This window comes from Stegostoma tigrinum, chromosome 4, assembly GCF_030684315.1.
Source record: "Stegostoma tigrinum isolate sSteTig4 chromosome 4, sSteTig4.hap1, whole genome shotgun sequence".
Classification (NCBI taxonomy): Eukaryota; Metazoa; Chordata; class Chondrichthyes; order Orectolobiformes; family Stegostomatidae; genus Stegostoma; species Stegostoma tigrinum.
In genome coordinates, this window is record NC_081357.1 from 47450237 (window position 1) to 47475821 (window position 25585).

The window sequence follows — 25585 nt, forward strand, 5'->3', positions numbered from 1 at the left end:
GTTCATCAAGCAAATTTCTAACCATGTTTCTCTTGTACCACCAACCTGAGTTCTTCTAGCAAGCCTTTTGTGAAACATTTGTTGATCATCTTCTTGACCCATATACAATACAGCCGATCCATCTAACATATCAACTCATCAAAAACACTCAAAGATGGCTGCTAATGAAATGACTGAGACCTGACTGCTGTATTGAACTAAGGGTTTTTTCAATATTCCTTCATAGAATGTGGGGCTTGCTGGAGAGACCAGCATTTGTTGCCTATCCATAATTATCTCATAGCAGTTATGAGTCGAGCACATTTTTATAGGTCTTGAGTTGAATTGACTAGACCATATAAGGATGGCTGATTTTCTTTCATACAGAACATAGGTGACTTCGATAAGAGTTTTATAACATCTGATAATAGTTTCACAGTCACCATTACTGAATATAACTTTTACTTCCATATTTTCTCTTTTAATTATTTGACTTTAAACTGCACCAATAGGTGTGATTAAAAACGTTGCGAAAGGTTTCACATGCTATGTCCCCAAGCTTCAACAAACAGTGAATTAGTGCAATATCGGTGTATCCATTCTTGTGGTGCACTGACTTCCTTTGTCAATTGGAAAGCAAAAAGACTCATCACTCATTTGGATATTGCTTACCTGTCAAACAATCTGTTTTCCCATTTCCAATCTTTTAAATTTGATAAAGAGAAATGTTCGAAAAAATAAAAATATAATTTGCTGGGAAACCTCAGCAAGTCTAACAGAATCTGTGGAGAGAAACCAGAGTTCAGGTTTCATGTCAAGAGTTCCGAACAGGATCGCTGGACCTGAAATGTAACTCTGCTTTCTCTCCACTGATACTGCAAGGCCTGCTGAGTTTTTTTCAGCAATTTCTGTTTTTGGTTCTGGTTTCCAGAATCTGCAGTATTTTATTTTTATTTGTTCAAAGAAAAAGCCTGTATCAGGGAAGAGACAATGGATGGAAACTTAGAGGGTCCTGAATAATATGGGCTACAGCAAGAAATCTGGGCAAATCATGGGAGGAGTCCAGCGAGGCCTGCCTTGAGTCAGGAATCACTTTCCAAATTTTCCAAAAAGTTCTGGGGGCTGAGACAAGATTCTTTCTAGGGAGCAGCGAGATACCAATTATCAGAGATTATTGGATGTTGTCAGTCTCATTAACTGCAGATCTTGGCTCTTTAATATTCAACTTCCCATCCTAATACCTGCCATAAGGAAACTAGCTGCCAAGAATTCCAATATGGACGCCTGAGTATTTACAGTCACAAAGTCAGAATAACGATGGAGTTTAGAAGGATGGGGCGGAATCTAATTGAAACTTGCAGAATACTGTGGACAGAGTAGATGTTGGGAAAATGCTTCCATTAGAAGGAGAGTCTAGGACCTGAGGACATTGCCTTAGAGTGAAGGGAAGACCCTTTAGAATGGAGATAAGAAAAATCTTCTTCAACCAGTGAGTGGCTATTCATGTATTATGATATCTAGTTTCCTTCCTCTCTGTCCAATGTAATGTTTATGGCAGTCGTCGCACGATATTTTGTAGACTATGTTGGTTCTGGGCTTTTGTGCTACCATGATTCCTAGTGGTTGTAAGTGTCTAGTTATCAGTTCTGCTATGTACTTGATGTAGGGCAGTGTGACCAGTGTGTTAGGGCATATTATATCCTCTTGTTTTTCATGGTAGCACAAAAGCTCACAGCCACTCTACAACAAACACTCACAAGAATTAAAGACTTCATTCCCACAACATGCAAAACCAACATGGTTTACAAAATACCATGCAATGACTGCCACAAGCATTATATCAGACAGACAGAAAGAAAACCATCAGAATACACGAAGATCGGTTAACAGCGAAACAACATGACAAACTTTCCTTAATATCAGTATACTCGGACAACAAAGGCCATCAGTTTAACTGGGCAACATAACCATTGTAGCCCAAGCCAAACATAGCATGCAAGTGAATTCACAGAGGCATGGTTCTCAACCCGTAATGCAATCAATAAACACATAGAATTGGACCCAATATACAAACCCATACAGAACAGAACTGGAAATGACACAACTCCTATTAACATACTGGACAGTATAAATGAGTAGAACAATATCACTTCATTCGAGGCTTTACTGATGATGTTACCTAGCATGGTGACAAAATGTCTGAATGAAACCAAGCCAGCTTGGCGAGCAAGTCAACAACCTCACAGTAAAATTATTTGAGAAGCTAACAAGCAGGACAAGTAAAGGACAACCAGGAATCATATTATACTTGAATTTCTAAAAGGTGATGGATAAGCTACCACACGTAAGCTCATGGTGTTAGAGGTGGTATACTAAGATGGATAAAGGATTGACTATTAGAAGACACTGAGTTGATAGAAGTGGGGCGTTTTCAGGCTGGGAAACCTGGAACTGGTGAAATATTACAAGGAATGAGTGCTGGAGCCAGAACTGTTTACAAATGTATTGATGACTTGGATGAGGAAATGATTGTACTGATGCTAAGTTTGTAGATGGCACAAAAGGGTAGAAAAGTAAGTAGTGAGGATGACATAAGGATCTAAAATAGATTCAACAGGCGAAATGAGTGAGCAAATGCCAGTTGGAATATAATGAGGGAACATGTGAGGTTATGCATTTGTACAGGAAGAATATAGAATTGCTGCCAAAAGCTGCAAGACAGTGGGATTTGGGGTTCTTGTGCATGAGTCACAGAATGCACAGAATGAATTTAGTAGGTAATGGGGCAGGCAAATGGAATGTTGGCCTTCACTTCTAAAAGAATGGAATATAAAAATAGATGTCTTGCTGAAAGTATACATGGTACTATTTAGAACACACCTAAAAAATACTGAAAACAGTTTTTGTCCCTTTATCTAAGGAAAGATATATTGCTATTGGAGGCAGTCCAGAGGAAATTCACCAGATTGATTTCAAGACTAGAGGACTTTTTTATGAGGAGAGGTTGAATTGTTTGAAATGTACTCATTAAAATTTGGAAGAATGAGAGAGGACCTTGTGAAACATATAAAATTTTAAAGAGGGATGTAAAATAGTTTGCAGGAGATCAGGTTTCACATGGTGCTTGAGATGTGGTCTCACCAATGCCCAGCAAAATTAAAACATAATATCTTTAGTTTTATATGCAGTTCTTCTCATAATATGATAGCTGCATCATGAGTACAATTCTGCAGCTGTTGATGGCCCACAGTGCCTCGTGGATGGCCAGCCTTGAGTTGCTAGATCTGTTTGAAGTCTATCCCATTTAGCATGGCGATTGTGCCACACAACACTGTAGAAGTTATTCTCAATGTGGACTGTGCGGTTGTTGCTCTTGCCAATCAGCAGATTGGTAAGGATGAGGTCAAATGTGTGTTTCCCTCTCGTTTGTTCCCTCACCACCTGATGCAGTCCCAGTCTAGCAGCTATGTCCTTTAGGATCCAACCAGTTCAATCAGTAATACTGCTGCCAAGATACTGTTGGTGGTAGACATTGAAATCCCCCACCCAGAGTACATTTTGTGACCTTGCCATCCTCTAAGTGTTGTTCAATATGAAGGAGTGCTCATTCATCAGCTGAAGAAGGATGTTTCCTGGCTCATGTTTAACCTGAAGACATGAGACTTTATGAGATCCTGAGACAATGTTGAGAACTCTCAGGGCAACTGCCCACCTGCCTTATACCACAGTGCCAACACCTCTGCTGGGTCTCTCTTGCTGGTGGGTCAGGACATACCCATGGATGATGATAGCGATGTCTGGGAAAATGTAAGTAAGGTATAATTCTGTGAGTATGATGATGTCAGACAATTTTGGCACTAACCCTCAGATGTTACTAAGGAGGACCTTGCAAGGTTGACAGGGCTATTTCTGCTGTTGTCTTTTCCAGTGCCTAGGTCGATGCAGGTGATCCGTCCAGTTTCATTTCTTGAAGATTCTGTAGTGATTGTTACAACTGAATGGCTTGCTAGGCCACTTCAGAGGGCAATTGACAGTCAATCACACTGGCGATTGAGAGTCAATGGAGAGTTAGCACTCCTACATCGGAACACCTAAATCTGTCTATACCTCAGAATTCTCGATTTGTTCCAGTGAAGTAAAGCACTGTCTTTTCATTCTTCCCGCCAAAGTGAACAACTTCACATTTTCCTAAATGAGATTCCATCTGCCATTTTTGTCATTCACTCAACCCAACCATATCCAGCTGCAGCCTCCTTCTGTCTTCACACTATATTTCCCAACTATTTGAATGTTGTCTGAACATTCAGCTATCATTGCCTTTGCTCCTCTCATTGATTTAAATTGGAAAAAGCTAGGGCATCAGGACAGACCTTTGCAGGAGTTCACTTGTCATATCTTTCCAACGTGACAAAGATCCATGTGTGTATACTCTCTGTTTTCTGACAGCCAATCTCCTATCCATGCTAATATGCTCATACATATCCCATTAGCTCTTATTTCCACAATAACTTGTCGTGTGGCATGTTATAAAAGGTCTTTTGGAAATCAAATACAGTAAATCCATGGCTACCCCTTAGAACACCAATAAGTTAGTTAAATATTTCCCTTTGATAAAACCATGTTGAGTCTTCCCATTTAACTTGAGATTTTCTAAGTGCACCGCAAACATATTTTTATTGATCCTTTCTAGCATAAACACCATCACAGACGTCAAGCTAACAGGCTATGGCTTCTTGTTTTTTGGCTTCCCTCCCTTCTTGTATACAGATGTTATATTTGTTATTTTCTAGGCTGATGGAACCGTTCCTGAACCTGGGAATTTTGGAATATTAACACCAACATATCTCCTACATCATTAGCCACCTCTTCTAAGACCCATGGAAAAAGTTCATTTAGTCCTGGAAACTTATCAGCCATTGCTCCATTAGTTTGCTCAGCATTGTAAGCCTCCTGTTTATAAACTCACTACATTCCTCTCTCACTTCCACCTCCTAATTTACTGGAACTTAGCTATAATTTTTAGTGAAGAAAGGGCAAAATATTTGTTCATTTCATCTGCTACTTTTTTATGACCAAGTATTAAATTACTACTCTTACTATTGAGGGGACCAACACTCTATTTTTAAATACTTTTAGAAACTCTTATTATCTGTTTTTATATTCCTAGCTAGGTCTCTCTCATACTCATCTTCTATTCTTATTTCATCTCAACTTTTTGATATAATACATCTTACCACTTTTGACCCTCTTCCCATTATTTAGGTTAAAATCTTTTCTAATTGATTAGTTATGCAAGTCGCAAGAAAACTGACCCCAATAAGTTCCTTTCCAGCCCTGAGCAGATGTTCTGAATCTTCCAGACAACGCAGCCACTGGAGCTCATGCACTATATTACAGAGAATGCTGTTAATCCCTCTTATTACCACCACTATATTCCTTTTAGCTTCCTCACTTGAATGGCTTCCTCTACCACAGTGCTATTGCCAGTCTTCTCATTCTCCCCACTGCCCCAGCTTTCATCCAAACATACGAAGAGAATGTCAGGCCTATTGGACAATTACCATGGCTATCCCTTTTTTACTCCGGCTGTCAGGATCTTCACTGCCCTCACTCAGAGTCACAGCCTCCTGTCAATGACCACTAATCAAATCAGAAAACTGTCTCCTGAATGGTGTGACTGCCTCCTGGTTAAAAAGATCTAGATAACCATCCCCCTACTTGATGCAGCACAGTGTTGCTGGGTCAGTTTTCGGCTCCAAAACTTTAAGCCAAACACTGCTTGTAATTCAAACACTGACTGCAAACTTGCTTGCTCTAGATCTCAGTGATAACCATTAGCAGTCACAAGCTGCAGGTTTGACACATCACCTGGTTTGCCATCCTTTATGAATCTTAATTAAATATGAATTGAATTGTTCATTTTTTTTCATATTTTGTTCGCCTTATCATCAATTAGTGTTTGATGGTAAAACAATGTTAAAGAATAGAGAAGGCCTTAACCAGTTACCAGAGACTCACCAAATAGTTAGTTCCTCTCTCTGTAGTAAATCAAGATCCAATTCCAGTTGACCACAATGAATCTAGCTCTGTTTCTGATGGCCTGTCTCAAGGTCCTTTCCCTGCCTCCGGCTCTAGCTAACACTAATGATCTAACAGATAACAGCCCACAAAAAACACCAAAAGATTTTCCATTTAAGAGGGAATGAACTAACATTCATTCTTCTTTCAATTCAAAGCAGGGTCAAGTGCATATTCAGCAATTTCAGAGGCAGATTCCTGAACCAACAATATGAGCAACATGTAACAACTTTGACTACATTGCTAATGAGGCAGAAGGCTTTGGATTTAAATATAGAGTTGAGTGCATAAATGAAGGTGGACATCCCAGTACTGAGGGAGTGATGTGCTATATTTTGGAAGGGACATAAAACTGAGGCCCCGTCTGCCTCTCAAGTGGAAGTAAAAGATTCCAAGGCGATATTTTGAAAAAAAGGATTCTGGTGACCTAGCCAAAATTTATCCCTCAATCAACATCACAAAAAAATGTGACATTGCTGAACATGGATGCTTGTTTTGCACAAACTGGCTGCCACATTACCTACATTACAACAGTGATTACACTTTATAAATATATATTTGGCAGTGAAACAATTTATGACATTCTTTTGTTGTCGAAGACACTATATAAATGCAGACTTTTTAACTGATGTTTGCCTATTGATCAAATGTACTTATATGAATTCTCTCAAAGGGAGGTGTCACGGTCTGAAAAGATGGGATTAGAGAGAATTTGGCACGTGTGGTTGTGATTTTCCAGATGTCACTTGTTTCTGGAAAGGTTGGGGTGATCAGAAAACCGTCAACATAAATGTCTTTGTCAAAAAAGATTAGAGGTTTAAAGCAAAAAATTATCAGCCAATTAGACAAATATCTGTCATTGGGAAATTGCTGAAAAAAATTATGAGGAAGTAGAAGAACATTTCAATAATTCTAACACAATTAGGTACATTCAACATGACCAAATGAAAGGTAAGTAGCATTTCATAAGTCGATTAGCTTTTTCTAAGACAACAAGAAGACTGAGTAAAAGGGAACTACTGGAAGCAGTATATTTGGATTTCTAAAAGGCATTGAATAAAGTGCCAGATGAAAGGTTATGACTCTACATAAGAACTCATGATGTTCTGGCTAGTAGTATAGATGAAGGGCTGTCTAACTAACAAGAAACAGAAAGACAGGATTTATTAACTATTTGCAACATGGTGAATTGCAACTAATAGAATTGCTCATGAATCAATGCTGTGTCCTTGATTATGTTTGACCTATGTTAAAGATTTGGACAAAGGTGGGTAATTTTCTTGTCACAGAATTCTAAGTCTCTATTCTATCTTGCAGTAATTGCATTTATATGGCTAGTCCAACTCAGTTTCTGGTCAATGGAAGCCCATAAGATATTGACAATGGGGGATTCAGTGATCGTAATGTCATTGAATATCAAGGGGCAATGGCTGCAATCTCTTTTTTTTGGAGATGGTCATTACCTGGCAGTTATCAGTCCAAGCTACAGACAATTGAGAATCTAGGTCAAGCTCAGGGAACTGAATTTAAAAATGCAGATATAACATCTTGGTAGACTCTGTTATGTAATTACTTCCATCCAATGAGAATGCCAAGAATCTTGAGTTCAGATAAAGCAGAAGCCCAATCTACTCTCTCAATAATCTCACTCTCAGAAGAATGCTGCTTACTGTAACAGTGTGATTTTTTTTTACAATCCTAGCCAAATTTAAAACAGCTTTGTGTTGTGAATTGTCACCCACTACCAACTGGTTTCATTTAAATTAATTTCAATTAAGTCCTCCATAACCCTCAGACAACATGAATACTTATAACGTTATCAGGATTCAAGTTGATTTACTGCTTAATCTCTAACACAGAGGAATGTTCCTCAGATTCTAGTGGTGTATTTTACCATATTGTTTCAATTAGTATCTTAATCTATTGAATATAAGGAAGGTTGGGGTGAGTAAAAAACATTTAACTTAACAAGCTAATTCAAAGCAGATGTTTTGCACTCCTCTATAATGAGTTTGATGTGTATTGTGATTTGTTATTAGAATTTACCTTCGTAAGATTCCTCCTAAAAGAGAAGCATTGAGGCATTCTGGTGGTGACAGACGCCTCTTCACTTCTGCAATGGTCACTTTGTACTTGGAGGTAGAGCTGAGTAGAGACAGACGTCCAGGAACAGAACAAAACAGGTCCGTTGGATTTACAACACAAGTGCTACCTGAAAATAACACAGTAGATTGAGAAATATGAACCTGATTGTGATTCTTTGAGTTAAAAATATGTGATTACTGGAAGTGGTTAAAATATGTGCATAACAGTACATTTTACTTTACAGTATTTCAACACAACCCATTTGAACATGAATCGAAAGCCAAAAAATCATAAAATTGGGCAATGTGCTTTCGTATAAATTGGCCGTGGACATAGACTAAGTCACAAATTGGGTAACTACAAGGTGTTATAGCATTGGTGATCAATCAAGATTACATGACAGATGACTCAATCTGCCAGTACAAAAGTAGGAAATTTCATTTTCAGGACCATTAATATTCTGCTTTGCAGAAATGCACTATATTTATTCCTAAACAACTAACAAAATTGGACTCTACTTCTGTGTTAGCAGATGATCACAATTTTTCCCGTAGCAGTTCTTGCAAAACCTCTATTTCACTACTATTACCCTCCAGTGCTCAAAAATCAACTGCAACATATCGCCAGAAGTTTCCCAATGACTGTTTGCACCATGTATTACTATACTCAACCAAACAGGACAAAACACCTTCTTTCCCCAATAACAAAGTGTGAAGCTGGATGAACACAGCAAGCCAAGCAGCATCTTAGGAGCACAAAAGCTGATGTTTCAGGCCTAGATCCTTCATCAGAAATGGGGACTGGGGAGAGGGTTCTGAAATAAATAGGGAGAGAGGGGCAGGTGGATCGAAGATGGATAGAGGAGAAGATAGGTGGACAGGAGAGTATAGGTGGGGAGGTGGGGAGGGGATAGGTCAGCCTGGGGAGGATGAACATGGCAAGGGGGTCGGATGAGGTTAGTAGGTAGAAAATGGAGGTGCGGCTTGAGGTAGGAGGAAGGGATAGGTGAGAGAAAGAACAGGTTAGGGAGGCGGGGACGAGCTGGGCTGGTTTTGGGATGCAGTAGAGGGGAGGGGAGGTTTTGAAGCTTGTGAAATCCACATTGATACTATTGGGCTGCAGGGTTCCCAAGCGGAATATAATTTGCTGTTCCTGCAACCTTCGGGTGGCATCATTATGGCACTGCAGGAGGCCCAGGATGGACATGTCGTCTAAGGAGTGGGAGGGGGAGTTGAAATGGTTCGCAACTGGGAGGTGCAGTTGTTTATTGCAAACCCAGCGTAGGTGTTCTGCAAAGTGGTCCCCAAGCCTCTGCTTGGTTTCCCCAATGTAGAGGAAGCCATACCGGGTACAGCGGATGCATTGGCAGATGTGCAGGTGAACATGTGCTTGATGTGGAAAGTCATCTTGGGGCCTGGGATGGGGGCACGAGAGGATGCATGGGGGCAAGTGTAGCATTTCCTGCGGTTGCAGAGAAAGTGCTGGGTGTGGTAGGGTTGGAGGGGAGTGTGGAGCGTTTATTTACAAGGAGTGCATCTTTATCATTGTAAGGGCCATTCACACAGCACATTTCTTTTTCTTTACATAGGCGACATTTTTTATTAATATGAATTAAATTTTATTGTTCTGACCAATCACATAATTTGCCCAACTCAATTTTAACTTCACTTAGTTGGCCATAATCAGTAAACTTGACAAATTTTCATTGAGTTTCTGAATCCACATCATTGGTTTCAATTCAAAATTAGTGTGGTCTAAAATCTCTTCTTAAGAAATCCTATACAACATTTTTCCCTGCCCTAATTTAACTCCTTTGATAAGGATCCTTTGTTTCCCAGCCTTCAATAAATTTCTTATTCATTCTCAAAATTTACCATAAATTCTCAAAGCTTTCGCATTATTTGTCTTTCATTTGGGAACAATAGCTAGATGCTTTTGGGAAGCTCAGAAATTCACATTGTACAGATTTTTTTCTCTGAAAACATTAATACTTCAAAATAAAAAAAGTCAGGAAGATGGAAATGGGATACACAAAGAATAAAATGCGACAGATGGTTAAATTTTGATATTAAAATAGAAAATTAAAACCAACAATGGTTAAATGTTCAGGCCCATGGTCACTCAGCAGAATGACTGGAAATTACTCTATGGAATCCATCTCAGAGTGTCTATACTTTGGAGTATTTGCCAGTTTCATTTTATGGATTACAAACCATTTCTTACAGCAGGTTTGAAAATAGTCAAATGACACTGACGTCAATGCTTGCAAGACTCCATTTCAGAGGGCTCTTCAGACTAACATCATGCAGTGCATCTGTTTAAATGTGCAGAATTTTCCCAACTTCTGGACATTGTAGTCAATGGAAGGTCAGTTGGGAAAATATGGTGAGATCTGAAAAATTAGATTATCAATGTCAAGAAAAAGTCCAATTTTCCATGCAAGTTTTGAACAATGAGGATCTCCCTACTGAGCAGCAAGGGTCCTATTTGCAAGTATTTACATAACATTAGTATCCAATCTTGCTTCACTAAATGCAGTTTGCTATTGTGCCATTCAGCAGAGAGGAATTGGATGGTGCCAATTTCCAGCACAAAAGTCAGAGTGGCTACAGCAGCTCCAACTCATCGCTCGTTCCTCCAGGACCATTTTGGCTAGCAATTCCCAACATCTCTGGTCACGCTCCATGAGCAGCAAACACCTGTTATGTTCATCCTCAGAGCTCAGTATAAGATACACACCGGCCTCACCACACCATCATGGCATCTCTTGAAACCCGTATTGACTGAGGTTATCTACATCAATACTGCACTACGGAGTATACTGCAACCTTGCGTTGTAATGCTGCTGCCAGGTCATTTTGTGAGACACCAATCTCATAGATTGAAGCATCTTAACTTGCTATCTTAGCACTCACTCATTTTGCTATTCCTTCAATGCATACAACATTTCTGACTTGCCTTTCCTTTTTACAACTTGCCACCTCTTTCAGAAATTATAGCCTCAACGTGATGCTGTGCGCCTCCCCTATTAACACAGATACAAAGTCAGTAAGCTTGTCATGTTTGTCAGTAATGATATGTCAAAGACATGGGCATGCTGCTGTCTGGCAGTGTCAATGTGACACCAACAGTATGTGCCAGCACCTTGTGTAGCAAACAGACCACATGTACTTCAATCAAAAGGTCACATCTCAAAGTCTAAGGTGGGTATCCCTCATTCAATTCAATGGGGACTGTCTTCTGTCGGGTGGAACCAGCCCAGTAAAGTCGACAACATCATCAGACATTAATCCAGGGGTTTGGATATGTTCATTCGGGTAGTTGGACCAAAAGAGTCAGAGGTCCCTATCACTGTAGTCCAGGAAGTAGGACATGGTCAGTCCTGCAGGTCCAATATAACCAGTCCAGAGAGTAGCAATAAGTCAGTTGGGTGCAGCATAGAGGTCAATTTGGAGTCTGCTCACCCGTCAGTTACCAGTTGGGGATCTCTTTCCAAGTCAGTTGTGGGGTGGGCATGCGTTGGGGTCTGTTCACCTCAAGTCAAGGCACGTTATCAGGGGTCACAGTTAGCGTGGGTAGTCAATTTGGAGATTAGAAGTAAAATGTTAAGATGCAGAGGAGATCATAATTATAAAGGGAGAACAACTCAACATATAACAGTATGAGACATTACAGCATAGGGTGTCGAGGGGAGTCACTAGGTTGAGAGGTTGACCCTGCAACTCATATCTGTGTTGCCTTCCAACCTCATCCAAATTGCATATGGGCCACCAAAATGGAAAATGGCTGCCATGGCAACTAAAGTGAACAGAGTTAGTGTTCTTTTTCTATGAGAGACAAGCTCTACTTTTGTGCAATGTGAACCCCTTCACGAGGCAATAGCATTAACCAGACTCTCACACAATACAACCAATAGACACCCATGATCACACAATATCTGGGCCACATGCATTGATCTTTATTTAACCAGAAAATTTGGCACAAGCACTCTTGGCTACATCATTTAGATCTGCAAATTAATCCTGTAATGGCTGTGAAGGATCAGTAATATCAGGTGAACTGTAAAGGTTCACCTCAATTACAAAAGTCCCAATCACCCATCCATGGTTCCATAGGCTGTGTAGGATCTGCTCACCACACCCCAAAAGATAAAATGCACATATCCAACAGGTGATGCTGCATTTCTTAGGTAGTGCAGGGGTTGAGGAGAGAAGTTCTCATTCTTACTGCCACCTGTACAATGTCCGAATGTACATGTTTGAAGACAGGTCAACGATGTGCAAGACCCGTCTAGATACATTCTATTGTCCTCATTCTCAGAAGCCTCCATTAGAATTAGGATTAGAATTAGATCTAGAGTTAATATTATTGTCATATGTACTCAAATGAATAACAGGGACAAGTGTACAAGTTGCTGTTTATGGCGCCATCTTAGGTACAAAGGTTCCTAGTTACAGTTTTTTTTCAGTTACAGTTCTTGGAATAATAGAGAAGTAAAAAAAATCCAACCGCAGGTTTAGGAATAAATTATAAAGTGGAGAAAAGATAGTTCAGAACAACAGTCTTCCAACCCAGTCCATGTTGGCACCTAGACTTTAGTCGGCAATGGGCCTTGATTCCAGACTGTGCCTGGCTTCGCCTCAGGGGTCCTGAGGCTGGGAGAGCACTCTCGTATCGCTTTGAGACTGGACATCTACTGCTCAAAGATCATTATGCTGTGCCTCTGGGAGACTGTCATACTGGGCCAAAAGGGCACCACGTTGGGCTGGCAGATGGCCCCACTGGGACAAGGGGTCACTGTGCTGGATCAAGAGACTGCCACACCAGGCTGAGGGGACTCCCAGTCAGGTTTGTGCTAAGGTTGGGAGTTCCGAGGCAGTGAGGTCAGGGACCAGAAGTTCCGAGGCCAAGAAGAGAGAAGAGGAAGAAGAAACAGCAAAGAGTTAACATAAAGGAAAACAATCGGATTGGACAGAGCAGATGAGCTCTGGCTGAAGTGTCCTACTCGACTGTCATGTTGGACACAAAGTTTAGGGATGCTGTTCAAATGTTATTAGCTTGCACTGTGACTGCTGAATGATCATATTACTGAGAAGTTACTTTGTTTCTGACATTGCTGCATAGGCTCATTGGAACTGTACTCAGTGGGTCAATCAGTAAAAGCTGTTGTTGTCTCTGTGGTTGCTATACTTACAGTCTCCACAGGAATGGATGAGAAAGGCATGTATCTGAAAGCCCAAGACCAGCTTTAACCACCAGCAGATCCTCAGGATATGGCCGAGACATAGGACAGCCACAATGGCTAGTCTTCTGGAATGCCATGCAAGTTAGAGACAGGCAGTGGGGCCATTTTCCATTTAGAGGTGGTGGTCAGATTGTCGTGCCATGATGTCTAGCATTTCTGCAATTCAACACCTTCTTCCATTGCAGGAAACCTTCATCCTTTTAGATGCAGCTAAAATAGCAGATGCCCATGCAGCAGATGATGAGAAGTGAATATTAGGTTATAAATGTGATAATAGATCTAGAATGAAGTTTCATACATGCTACAAGTATACCATCAAAAGTCTTTCTTTATCCCTCTCCCCCACAATGTTGAGATGCAGTTCTGTGTGTGTGTGTATGTGTGGGCTCCCTTCCAAAGTGAACAACTTCACATTTTCTGATATTATACTCTTTTGACAACTTTTTGCCCACTTACTTAACTTATCAATATCTCTTTATATATCAACAGTTTCCCTCTCACAACCTATCTTTCCACCTTTAAATTAAGTGAGAGTACATTCCTCCAAGTTATTAATATATAAACAGTTGCAATCCTAACATTGATCCCTGTGGAACCCCATTGGTACAGTTTGCCAAAGTGAAAAATAATTCTTCATCCCCACTCATTGCTTCCTGCCCATGAGCTGATTTTCTATCCATGCTATTATACTACCTCCAATATCGTGGGCTCTTATCTTATGACTTAACCATTTGTGAGGTCAAACACCTTCTGAAAGTCCAACCACAACACATCTACCGGTTCCCCTCTATCTATTTTTGTTTAGACTTCCTCAGAAAGCTCTATTAAATTATTCAGACATAATTTCACTTTCATGAAGCCATGCCGACTCTGCTTGAGTAGATTATGATTTTACAAATGTTCGGTTTTACTTACGTAATAATTGATTCCAACATTACTTGAGCAATAGGTATGAAACTAATCAGCCTATAGTTACCCTGTTTTTGCCTCCGTCTCTATTTTGAATAGGTGTGTCACACTGGCAATTTTCCAATCCTCTACTACTTCTTCAGATTCCAATAATCTTTTGAAAATTACAAGCAATGCATCCACTATCACAGTAGCTACCTCTGTTAGAACCCTAGGATGCAAGCAATCACATACAACAGCTTTATTAACCTTCAGCTTCATTAGTTTGTCCAATATCATTTTGTTAGTGACTGTAATGGTGCTTAATTTTTCCTGATCATTCTTTAGTGTTAATGTAAAGTTTGAGGTATCTTCCACTATAAATACTAATGGAAAATATCTGTTTTACTCCTCTGCCATCTCCTTGTTCCCCAAAGCCATCTCTCCAGATTCATTTTCTAAGGGGCTAAGTCTACTTTAACCTTTCTTTTCCTTTTTATATATTTAAAGAAACTCTCTTATTGTTTCAAATATTTCACAGTGCTGGTAATGGGAAAGCAGTGTTACACTCAACAAATAAGTTACTTGGTTGCAGTGGCAAGGAACTCTCAGTATTGCCACATGAGCCTCCATGCCCTTCTCCCACTAAGATAAGGATTCTCTCCTCATAGGGAGTGAGGAGATGAATGTCAGACACCCATCACCAATCTTGATTCCCTTTTCCCAAAAGGTGAGTTATTTTCTCCTGAAATGAGACAAAGGCAGGGATTGAGAGGGATGAAAGGGATGGAACATAGAATAGAATAGAGACTTATTGTCAAGTATACCGTTACATGAAAAATACAGTGAAAAGTTTGATAAGTCACGTCACCATGGCACCAATATTAATGGTAGCAATCATATATGATAATAAACAAAAGTAAAATTAAGACAAAGTCCACTTTATAGCTCTTGGGTTAGAGGAAAGCTGATTAAGGATTGTTGGAATATCTTCAAGACACAGCCAGGACAAGACCACCATTCCTGGACAAGAATGCCACACTGGGATGAGACCACCATGCCAGATGGCTAGAATAATGGGTCAGAAGCCTCCACTGAAGAAGACCAACGCAAGGCTACCACACTGGGACAAGGCCACTACATTGGAATCCTGCCACACTGGGCCACTGGAAGCCACTTTCTCACTAGGCAGGGAGAAGCCTCCTGTTCACATCCAACCCTCCTCCAGATGCAGCTACCAATCTACTATCAGCTCCCTCCCCCGATATTTCCACTCCTTCAGCTCCCTGGGCCTAGCTGTGAACCTAGAGCATCAGCCCGGTCTGCGAGTCAGTGCCAGCAAAGTCAGCCCACAACCTGTTCCTTATTCGCCAGGAGACACGGAGCTGGGGTGGAGCTGTGTCCAATTTGTCTTGGCATTGCTGCCGCTGCTGTCAGAGGCCTCCTCCTTCATACTCTCCAGGTTTTACAGAGAATAAATAAAATGTAAAAAGAAAACAAAAGGAAAAAGAGTACAAGTAAACGGAAGGAAAAGAAGAGAAAAAAGCTGAAGGGAGTGGATGAGCATTGGGCTCAGCCTCCCTACTCCACCAAAAATCATCTGTTACTGCTGGTGCAAGTGGGGGGATGTTGGTGAGGTGTCCCAAGGACAGCACAGAGGGCTTCAGGATAGTTTTTGGGTGGGTGGGTGTGATTGAGGGAAGATGCTGCATGAAATTCTGACTGTTTCAGAGCAAAGGCTTTGTTGCAGATGAGTTCAGTAGCAGAATTAGGATGAATGTGAGGTAGCCGAGAGATATTGCCACTTACCCCTGCAGAGTCCAAAACGGCCATTAAACTTTCCTGCCCTGTTGAGTGTTCCTCCATGTTATGGATATCATAATGCCCAGGTGGAAACTCCAGACCAGTCTGTCAAGATGTGCTGCCATGGTCTCCATTGGCCATGCTGAGGAAAGATGACAGCTCTACTATCCATCATCTCATCCACCAGCACTTCCAGTTTCCTGTCAGCAACTCACAGTACCAACTTGCCTTCTACTGGCCATCTCTGGAATCATTCTTCTGACACTGCAACTGTGAATGGCAGTTCCTAACATGCAGCGATTAACCCTGTATATAGTTGGTGTTTAAGTATGAAACCAGTGGCAGGGGTTCTTGAAGGTCCTGGCAACAGTGAGTACTTCTGCTGCTGGAAGGCTCAAGATACCACAAGACTGACGCCATAGGGGTATAGTGCATGCACAGTGAGGTGAGCAGTGGAAAATTGTGTGAAATAGCTCACCACAGCTCAAGGGGAGAAAATCTTGGTAAAACTCCACGAAACTCTTAACAGATTTTTGGTAAGATTCATCCTATTGCATATATGCTGAAATGAATACAGAAAATTCCTTGCAGGTCCCTGCCTGATTGAAATATTGTGAACTCATTTATTAAAAATAATCTTGAGCATGCACTATTATGAAATAATTATTTTTTGCAATGTTTGCCACTGTAGTTGTCCCCTTTTACAGAGATACCCCTGTGATCAACCTTCTCTTTATCGAAACTTTCTCATTAAGCAACAAAGTCATTGAAATGACTTCTACAACTTATGTACATAAATACCTACAAACTGGACACATATGTATGAATCCATATCTTTAACCCATCATCACCCTTGTCTTTGTCTCAATAACGTAAGAGCATTTTCAACTATATCAATGTAGTATTTCTACTTTGGATGCTCAACATAATGTTAAAATAATAACAACGGATTATCCAAATTTTAATTTCCATCATCTGATTGCTTTGCCTGAGAACTAGTACAGATTTTTTTTTGAAACAAGGAAGAAACATGGACCGAAAGTGGCTACAGTGGTCACTTAATCCCACAGGTTAAGGTAAGCTTTGAGAGACCGTCATGGAATAAATTAAGCAATCTTCAAAAAAATTGCGATAGTCATCTGAAGGCATCAAAACAAAGCAACAGAGTTAACATCAAAAATACTGAATCTCCAGATTAATTCACATGTACAATGATTTCACAATAGGGACACCTGGTAGTTACTCAACTTGGAAATATAATGGAACTAGACTCTAGAAGACACACTGAACTAATTTCAATACAGATAATGGGAACTGCAGATGTTGGAGAATCCGAGATAACAAAGTGTGGAGCTGGATGAACACAGCAGGCCAAGCAGCATCTTAGGGGCACAAAGGCTGATGTTTCAGGCTGAGACCCTTCATCAGAAAATGAGGAAGGGAAAGAGGATTCTGAAATAAATAGGGAGAGAGGGGGAGGCGGACCAAAGATGGATAGAGGAGAAGATAGGTGGACAGGAGAGTATAAGTGGGGAGGTAGGGAGGGGATAGATCAGTCTGGGGAGGATGGACAGGTCAAGGGAGCGGGATGAGATTAGTAGGTAGGAAATGGAGGTGCGGCTTGAGGTGGGAGGAGGGATAGGTGAGAAGAAGAACAGGTTAGGGAGGCGGGGACGGGTTGGGCTGGTTTTGGGATGCAGTGGGGGAAGGGGAGATTTTGAAGCTTGTGAAATCCACATTGATACCATTCGGCTGCAAGGTTCTCAAGCGGAATATGAGTTGCTGTTCCTGCAACCTTCGGGTGGCATCATTGTGGCACTGCAGGAGGCCCAGGATGGACATGCCATCTAAGGAATGCAAGTGGGAGTTGAAATGGTTTGCGACTGGGAGGTGCAGTTGTTTATTGCGAACCGAGCGAAAGTGTACTGCAAAACGGTCCCCAAGCCTCCGCTAACCAAGCAGACGCTTGGGGACAGCTTCGTGGAACACCGAGGCTTGGTTCACACTAAACAACTGCACCTCCCAGTCGTGAACCATTTCAACTCCCCCTCCCATTCCTTAGAGACATGTCCATCCTGGGCCTCCAGCAGTGCCACAATGATGCCACCCAAAGGTTGCAGAAACAGCAACTCATATTCTGCTTGGGAACCCTGCAGCCCAATGGTATCAATGTGGATTTCACAAGCTTCAAAATCTTCCCTCCCCCTACTGCATCCCAAAACCAGCCCAGCTCGTCCCCGCCTCCCTAACCTGTTCTTTCTTTCACCTATCCCCTCCTCCCACCTCAAGCCGCACCTCCATTTCCCACCTACTAACCTCATCCCCAGACTGACCTATCCCTCCCTACCTCCCCACCTATACTCTCCTTTCCACCTACCTTCTCCTCTATCCATCTTCCATCCACCTCCCCCTCTCTCCCTATTTATTTCAGAACCCTCTCTCCCTCCCCTTTTCTGATGAAGGGTCTCAGCCTGAAACAATTGCTTTTATGCTCCTAAGATGATGCTTGGCCTGCTGTGTTCATCCAGTTCCACATCTTGTTATCTCGAACTAATTTCAACAGCTGTTTTTGAGCAGCAGAGTAAAAAGAAATAAATTTTAATGCATGACAGCAGGAGCTGAAAATTTCTCTCTCTCCCTTCTTAATTCTTTCAGTATTTTAAAAAACAATGTCAGTTCAAGAAGCAGCTGAGGAAAACAACCATTTATTAATCCACAAGGTATCTATAAATTCTGCCACTGTTACAGGAACAAGTCAACAATTAATCAAAGTGGCGTCCAGCCTAATATATATCACCTCAAAGACTCTAATGTCTTCTAAGCTGCATAATTTTGTTTCTCAGAGATAATAAGAACTGCTGATGCTGGAGTCAGAGATAGCACAGTGTGGAGCTGGGGGAACACAGCAGACCAGGCAGCATCATAGGAGTAGGGAAGCTGATGTTTCAGATTGGGACCCTTCTTTAGCCATTTCTAAAGAAGGGTCCTGACCCAAAACATCAACTTTCCTGCTCCTCTGATGCTGCCTGGCCTGCTGTGTTCTTCCAGCTGTACATTGTGTTATATCTAATTTTGTTTCTCGCTGTCTGGGCCAGATACGCTCCCTTTTAAACTTGTTGTGTGTGTGTGTGTGTGTGTGTGTGTGTGTGTGTGTTTGGGGTCAGTAGTAAATAAAATCTGTCATTCTTTTTCTCAGGAAAATCTTGGTTACCGGTTCCTTCATTTTCCAGCAGTCTTTGTTTTAATTGAAGCTTGTCTGCTTACTTCTGAAAAGAAATTTTAATTGTATCGCTCACCAGGAAGAATTTCAAATGACTGAAGTTGGTTCTGACTTCTCATCTGTTCATAACAATTATTGTGACCACACTAAATGACAAAGTCAATTGTACGCTTCAGCTTGACAGCCACCAGGAACTGTAATACGTCTATTACAAAACTAGGGAGCATTGGTGAGACCATTTCTGTTTGATGTGTAGTTTCGGTCTCCACTATTTAAGCAAGGATGTACATACCTTGGAAACAGTACAGTGCATATTTATTCAATTGGTTCTTGCATGGAATGGATTGTCCTTTCATGAGAGGTTGAATAAATTGTACCTTTAACCTCTGGAGTTTAGAAAAATACAAGGTGCAATTATTGAAGCATACAAGATTTTGACAGGTTAGTAACTGAATGGTTGTCTGCCCTGGCAGGAGAATCTAGAACTTGCAGTCACATTAGGACTGAGATGAAGAAAATTTCTTTATTCAGATGATTGTGAATAGAGTTCTCTTCCTCAAAGGGTCGTGGATGTTTCAGTATTGAATATGTTTAAGGATTAGACAATCAGATTTTTGTCTTTGCTGGAAATCAAGAGATCCAGGGAATAGACAGGAAAATGTTGTTGAGGCAGATGATCAAATCAAAAAGTAGGGCAGACGCGATGGATCAAGTCTTGCTGCTCTTTCTTAGGCCAAAATTTAAATTTATATCTGACTTACAGATAGATTCTTTTAAATAGAAGCCACACAATGCGAAATCAGGCCATTCAGCCCAATAAGTCCATACGAAACCACCCCTCCACCCTGTATTTCCCACGGCTAATGCACCTAAGCTACATATCCCTGAAAAATATGGGTAATTTAGAATGACCAATCCACCTAACTTGCACATCTTTGGACTTAGCGAGGAAACCAGAGCACCTGGGAGAAACCCACACTGACGTGGGGAGAATGTGCAAGCTACACATAGTCAGTCACCCAAGGCCAGGATCAAACTCAGGTTGCTGGCACTGTGAGGCAGCAATGTAAACCCCTGAGCCACCCTGCCTGTTGAATTCAACCTTAGTCGGGGTTGAACTCAAGGGACTTGAAGACAAAGGAATAGTTTGTTAACTAATTACACCATTTATTGTAAAGCAATTGCATGTTAGAGAAATACAATTTTGAACTATCACCCCACCTCAGATCAATTTTCAATGAAGAAACTTTTTCCCTGAAAAACAATATTTGAAATATATACATTTGCCAAATTATACAGATCAGATTGTTGTCATAACATGTAGAAACTGCATTCACATTCTCATGTTTCTTTTTAACACTGTGTTCTTTTCAATGAAATCTACTGGGGAGAAAACAGCTCCCCAACAACTATGTGACAGAAATCTCTCCCCACCAAAAAAAAATCCAAAATACAGCACACATTTTGTTTTCCAACATAATCTCATTTAGTGCACCCTGACAACACAGAATCACCAAGAATTGACAATATAAAGATACAATGGTTTTACTAATTGGTTTAAAAGCTGAAGGAGTGTTTCCTTGTACTTTTATTTGGCACCAACGTGGAAAGAATTGAATAAAATAAATGTCTGTTAGATTGAGCAAAATTAAGACAGTGTCTAAGAGTCCATATTGGTGATTTTACTTCCGATGACAAGCAGTCATATCTTTACAGCGTAATGGTAATATTGTTGAAAGATACCGGCAATAGAAATTTTAACTGTGTTGTTTTAAATAAATATTCCTTTCTGTTTGCAAAGAATATGTCAATTGGAAAGGACAATAATTTCACCTTTATAAAGTAATTCACAATATTTAGAAGTATCTAACTCTTCCACTTGGAACATAAAAAAATTATATTAATTAAGTTGACTAAGGAAATTTGTGTTAATTAAATGTTGAAATAGCCCAGTTAATCCAGGAGGGAAAAATGTCATCTAGTAAACAGTTGCACACTATGTAAAACTATTTCCATGCAAATAAAGAATGCTAATAATCAAAGCTAAGATGGCAGAAAACACTCTAATTCATATTTTAATATATTCCATTACAACTTCCACTTTAAAGTAATGAAATTACATTAGTATTAGATAATTAATTGCTCTTAACTAATCCGAGACTGTCTTATAAACTCTGATGTTTATTATACCTAAACACTCTACCTGATAATTCTAATCTTTTTTATGCTTTTTTCCACTCAGGTTATTAGGCTTAGCATTCATACATTATTAATACATTGTCTCATAAATGCTTTAATAATATTGTAGTTTTTGAAAAATGCTTCATCTCACGTATTTTCCATGCAGTGCAATTAACTTAATTAGAGAGTAAAAATCTCCATGAGTACGAATCCTGACAGGGATGTGGGCGCACAAATCCATATGTACACAACATGCCTCTCAAGTCATGAAAATTATAATCACTACTTTAAAACATGGCCAATATTGAAGTACCTTCATAAATGACTAAAACAAAAATCAGTTCTTTTCTTTAAATGGAATTGTCATAGTGCCACTTCTGTTGATCACAATATAGCTCCTAACATTTCCTTCATTCTTGGAGTGCTCTCTTCCTCTCGTACACATGTGAAACTATAATATAATGCATTTTTATATGTGCCTTCCAGTTAATTAATTGCAAAGTTGTTGTTTATTGTTTCATATTTAATGATTTTTAAACCTTTTTTTCATCTTAAAACTTAAATCTGTATCCTATGTGTTCATCATCAAAATGTTGAATTAAAAATTTAAAGAAGATAAACTTCTGAAATATTTTAATTAACATGATGTGAATAAATCTTCCTTTATCTTTAAACTCAAACAGGTATCAGCACATTCAGAAAATTGACATGCGCATTGTACTGTTGGAACATTTAAGTCAAGGCATCATGTATATCTTAAGAAAATATTCAAGTCATATCATGTTGTAATTCCTGGAATTGAGACATTTTTATTCCATAATAAGAATGGAAAATAAGATGAAGGATTTTTTTGTCATCAAAGTATCCAGAACAAATGAAAACACTCTACTATTTAATAATCACTAAATCAAATCATTAGATTTGTTTTCTTTGCTGTTGAATTCTTGGATTTTCAAATAAATGGGAAAGCTCCTTGAATTGTATGTCCTCTGTCAAATATTGGGAAGGCAATTTCTATCAGGCAAATCATGAGCATGAGGTAAATTACCGTTCATTCATCTGAAGTGTTACATAGAATAAAACAACACAGTGTAATCCAATAGCATATATGCTTTCCAAAAACCATACTCCAATATTTTACAAATTGAAAATTGAAACTTTGAAATTGAAAACAAGCAAAACATTCTGAATATTTGTTTGTAAAACTGAAATTAAACTTTGTAAATCAAATCAGATTTGGGTTCCTTCTTCAAACAGTCTAAAAACAGGATGCAATAAATACTTTGAGTTTCATAAATATTCTGAGGTTATGAGTGGTACAAGTCTAAGTATAGACTTAATTTGGCATTGTTCCATGACTAGGCATAAAATCCATGCTTGGAGTGATTTCACAAAGCAGCCTGATAAACTGCAGAGTAGCAAGCGGGGTTCAACTCATATTAATTCCAAAAATGTTTTGATTCAAAGTAGTTTGTATTTTATGTTGCCACGAGCAATCGAAAAGTGCTATTGCCGGCAGTCTGGTCCCTTTTGCATGGCCCAGGGGCTAGAGTAATGTTTAAGCTGCTGAATTTGCCTGGGGCGGCAAACCTGAATGATCACAAGACGAATCAGGAGCTTTTTTAGGAGTTTGCCATCAAGATTTCAAAAAAAAAACGACATGGACCAAATGTCGCTTTGTTACCTTATAGCAAAGATATAGACCACCTAACATCTCTTATAGCTGCACAATTGCAATATCCTTTCGAATTGCAACTGCTGTCAAGTTTCATTTCTGAAAATTAAAACAAAAACACCTTTCTTAATTAAAGATCCTAACTTAAGCCTGATCAGTTAGGGTATCAGATAGTTGAGATGAATTGTTAATACCAAGGGTGATCAGAAAGGATGTGACTTCAGTAAATAGGAGACGGTTTTCTTTTGAAAACAGGAGATCTGAATATTCATCTAAGTGAAGCACCAGCCCGTATGAACAACATTAATATGATCTCTACTGAATTTGGTACTCAAAAATATTAACATATCAAAGCAGATGCCCCAGGCAAGAGAAGCTATCGATACTGGGGCACTATGCAATGTAAAGATTATTGGTTCTGATGGTTGGGAGAGTGGAGCTGCAGGCTAAACACTGCACACCATTAACTGAAAGTGATAGCAGAGGGATTTCAGCTTCAGTGCAATACCACAATAATACCAAGCCTTTACTTTTAAAATATAGATTTGAAATAAGTGTAGAAGTGTATTTTCAAAATTACATTGAAGAAAAGTAACAACTCAAATAAAAGTAGCTTGGAGAAATATCAATTCAACATTACTTCCTATAAACCAACCCAAGATATCTACTGGGACAGAGAGATGATTCTTTTTTAACCTTATGTTTTATGTACCAAGTCTGTGAATAATAACTGCGGACAGGTGTCCGAATGTCAGTGAGCAAAAGTAAGACAGTATCTGGAGGGAAAGGTTCCAATTTATTTCAATGCAATATTTCATGTGTTCAATTTCCTATTCTACTGTATTCAATAGAACAATGACAGAAGTAATACATTTTTTTTTCAAAGTCACCCGAATGCCTTATACCTGGATATACTCATTGTTATCTAAAAAAAACTAGAATCCAAATAATTAGAAAGCCCATGTTTTGGATTCTTCATTGTTTGGAAGCTTTAAGCAGGATAATGATTTCCCACCATTACTTCTATATAGAATGTGTACATTTGTCCTGCAGAGAAATGTTACATTTAAGTAAACCTAAGTTAAACTGGGTTCATCTAAGTTCAGGCAATAAACAGTCAAGGGTTCTCTTTAAATTCACTCAAAGATACCTGCAGACTTGTATTAGAGCATCAACATAATTTAAACTGGATCCCTTTTTCTCTGTGGCTATTTCTCCTTTTTCACCACTGATCCACATCACAGTTTAGTCATGAACTTCATGCATGTGCCTCTTGCATGCCCAATTACTATAAAAGATGATGGAAAATCATCTGGGCACACGTCTGGTAATATCACTAGCTTAACTTGCATTGGATATTTGTTGCACTTGATAAGAGATGCAAAAGTTAAGAATATACTGCAACTTGCCTCACACTCAAAGAACTGTGTCCAAGCCATAAACAAATTTGTGAAGTAAAGATGGATGAAAAAGAGGGAAAGATGTCTCTTTCAATTTTCACTAATACCTTCTTCTTTCTTGTGCGCCACACAATATTAATAATTAATATGGGAGGTACTAACAACCTTACTTCAATGGTTACTTAAATGTAAGTCAGCTACTGGGTTAACACCTTCATAATTCTTGCCGACATGGTTACAAATGTACAATTATTCCTTCAAAAGTACTGATGACAAATAATCCAAAACTTCTCCTTTAAAGTCAGTATACATATTGTTGATGGGAAGTAAAGAAAGAACATCAATTTATATAAGCGCTGTTCTGACTCAGGATCTCAAGCAAGTATTTTGTAATTACTGTTGTAATGTTGGAAGCATGACAGACAATTTGCACACAGTATGGACCCACAAATGACAATAAGCTAATGACTGAACAACCTGTTGTGGTAATGTTGGTTATGGGATAATATTGACAGTGCACTCTTGAGGAATCCTCTCGTCTTTTTGTACAGTGTCATGGGAACCTTAAACTCCACCGTAGAGTGCATATGAAGTTTTTGTTTAAGGCCTCATAAAAGATAATACCTCCGATAGACAATAAATTGCATAGATGATAGTGAACAATGATCATCCCACTTGTTTGAGAAACAAGAGTTGTGCAGTCTCCCACTTGGTGAATGTTGAATTGGGAATACCTATTCTAGATAAACTCAAAGATTTGACCATATGTCTCTATAAATCACAATGTTCCTCATGGGAATAACATCATGCACTAAGCCCAATTCATTTCAAAGATTGATAGGTGCAGCAAAGATGGTTTTACATAGGTATGGTTTCTGTCATGGGCTTTTTGCAAGACCACAGGTTCCCTACACTTCCTAGTCAGTACAAATATACATCTTGCTTCTTTCTGATTTCAGAGTGGACTTCGAACATTTTACATATTTCTGTTGTGTGACCCAATACAATGATCTTGGGAGCTATGGTACCAG

The 25585-nt window shown here is 39.5% G+C and overlaps 1 protein-coding gene across 2 annotated transcripts in view; it reads right to left on the reverse strand.

Annotated features, from left to right (window-relative positions):
* The window catches only part of tfap2d (transcription factor AP-2 delta (activating enhancer binding protein 2 delta)), an 81914-nt gene that overhangs the window by 50063 nt on the left and 6266 nt on the right, over positions 1 to 25585 (reverse strand). For both annotated transcript variants that reach the window (XM_048531480.1, XM_059645736.1), the window contains one exon: positions 8104 to 8269. In XM_048531480.1, the coding sequence (XP_048387437.1) occupies positions 8104 to 8269 (166 nt within the window). The remainder of the gene's footprint in view (positions 1 to 8103; positions 8270 to 25585) is intronic.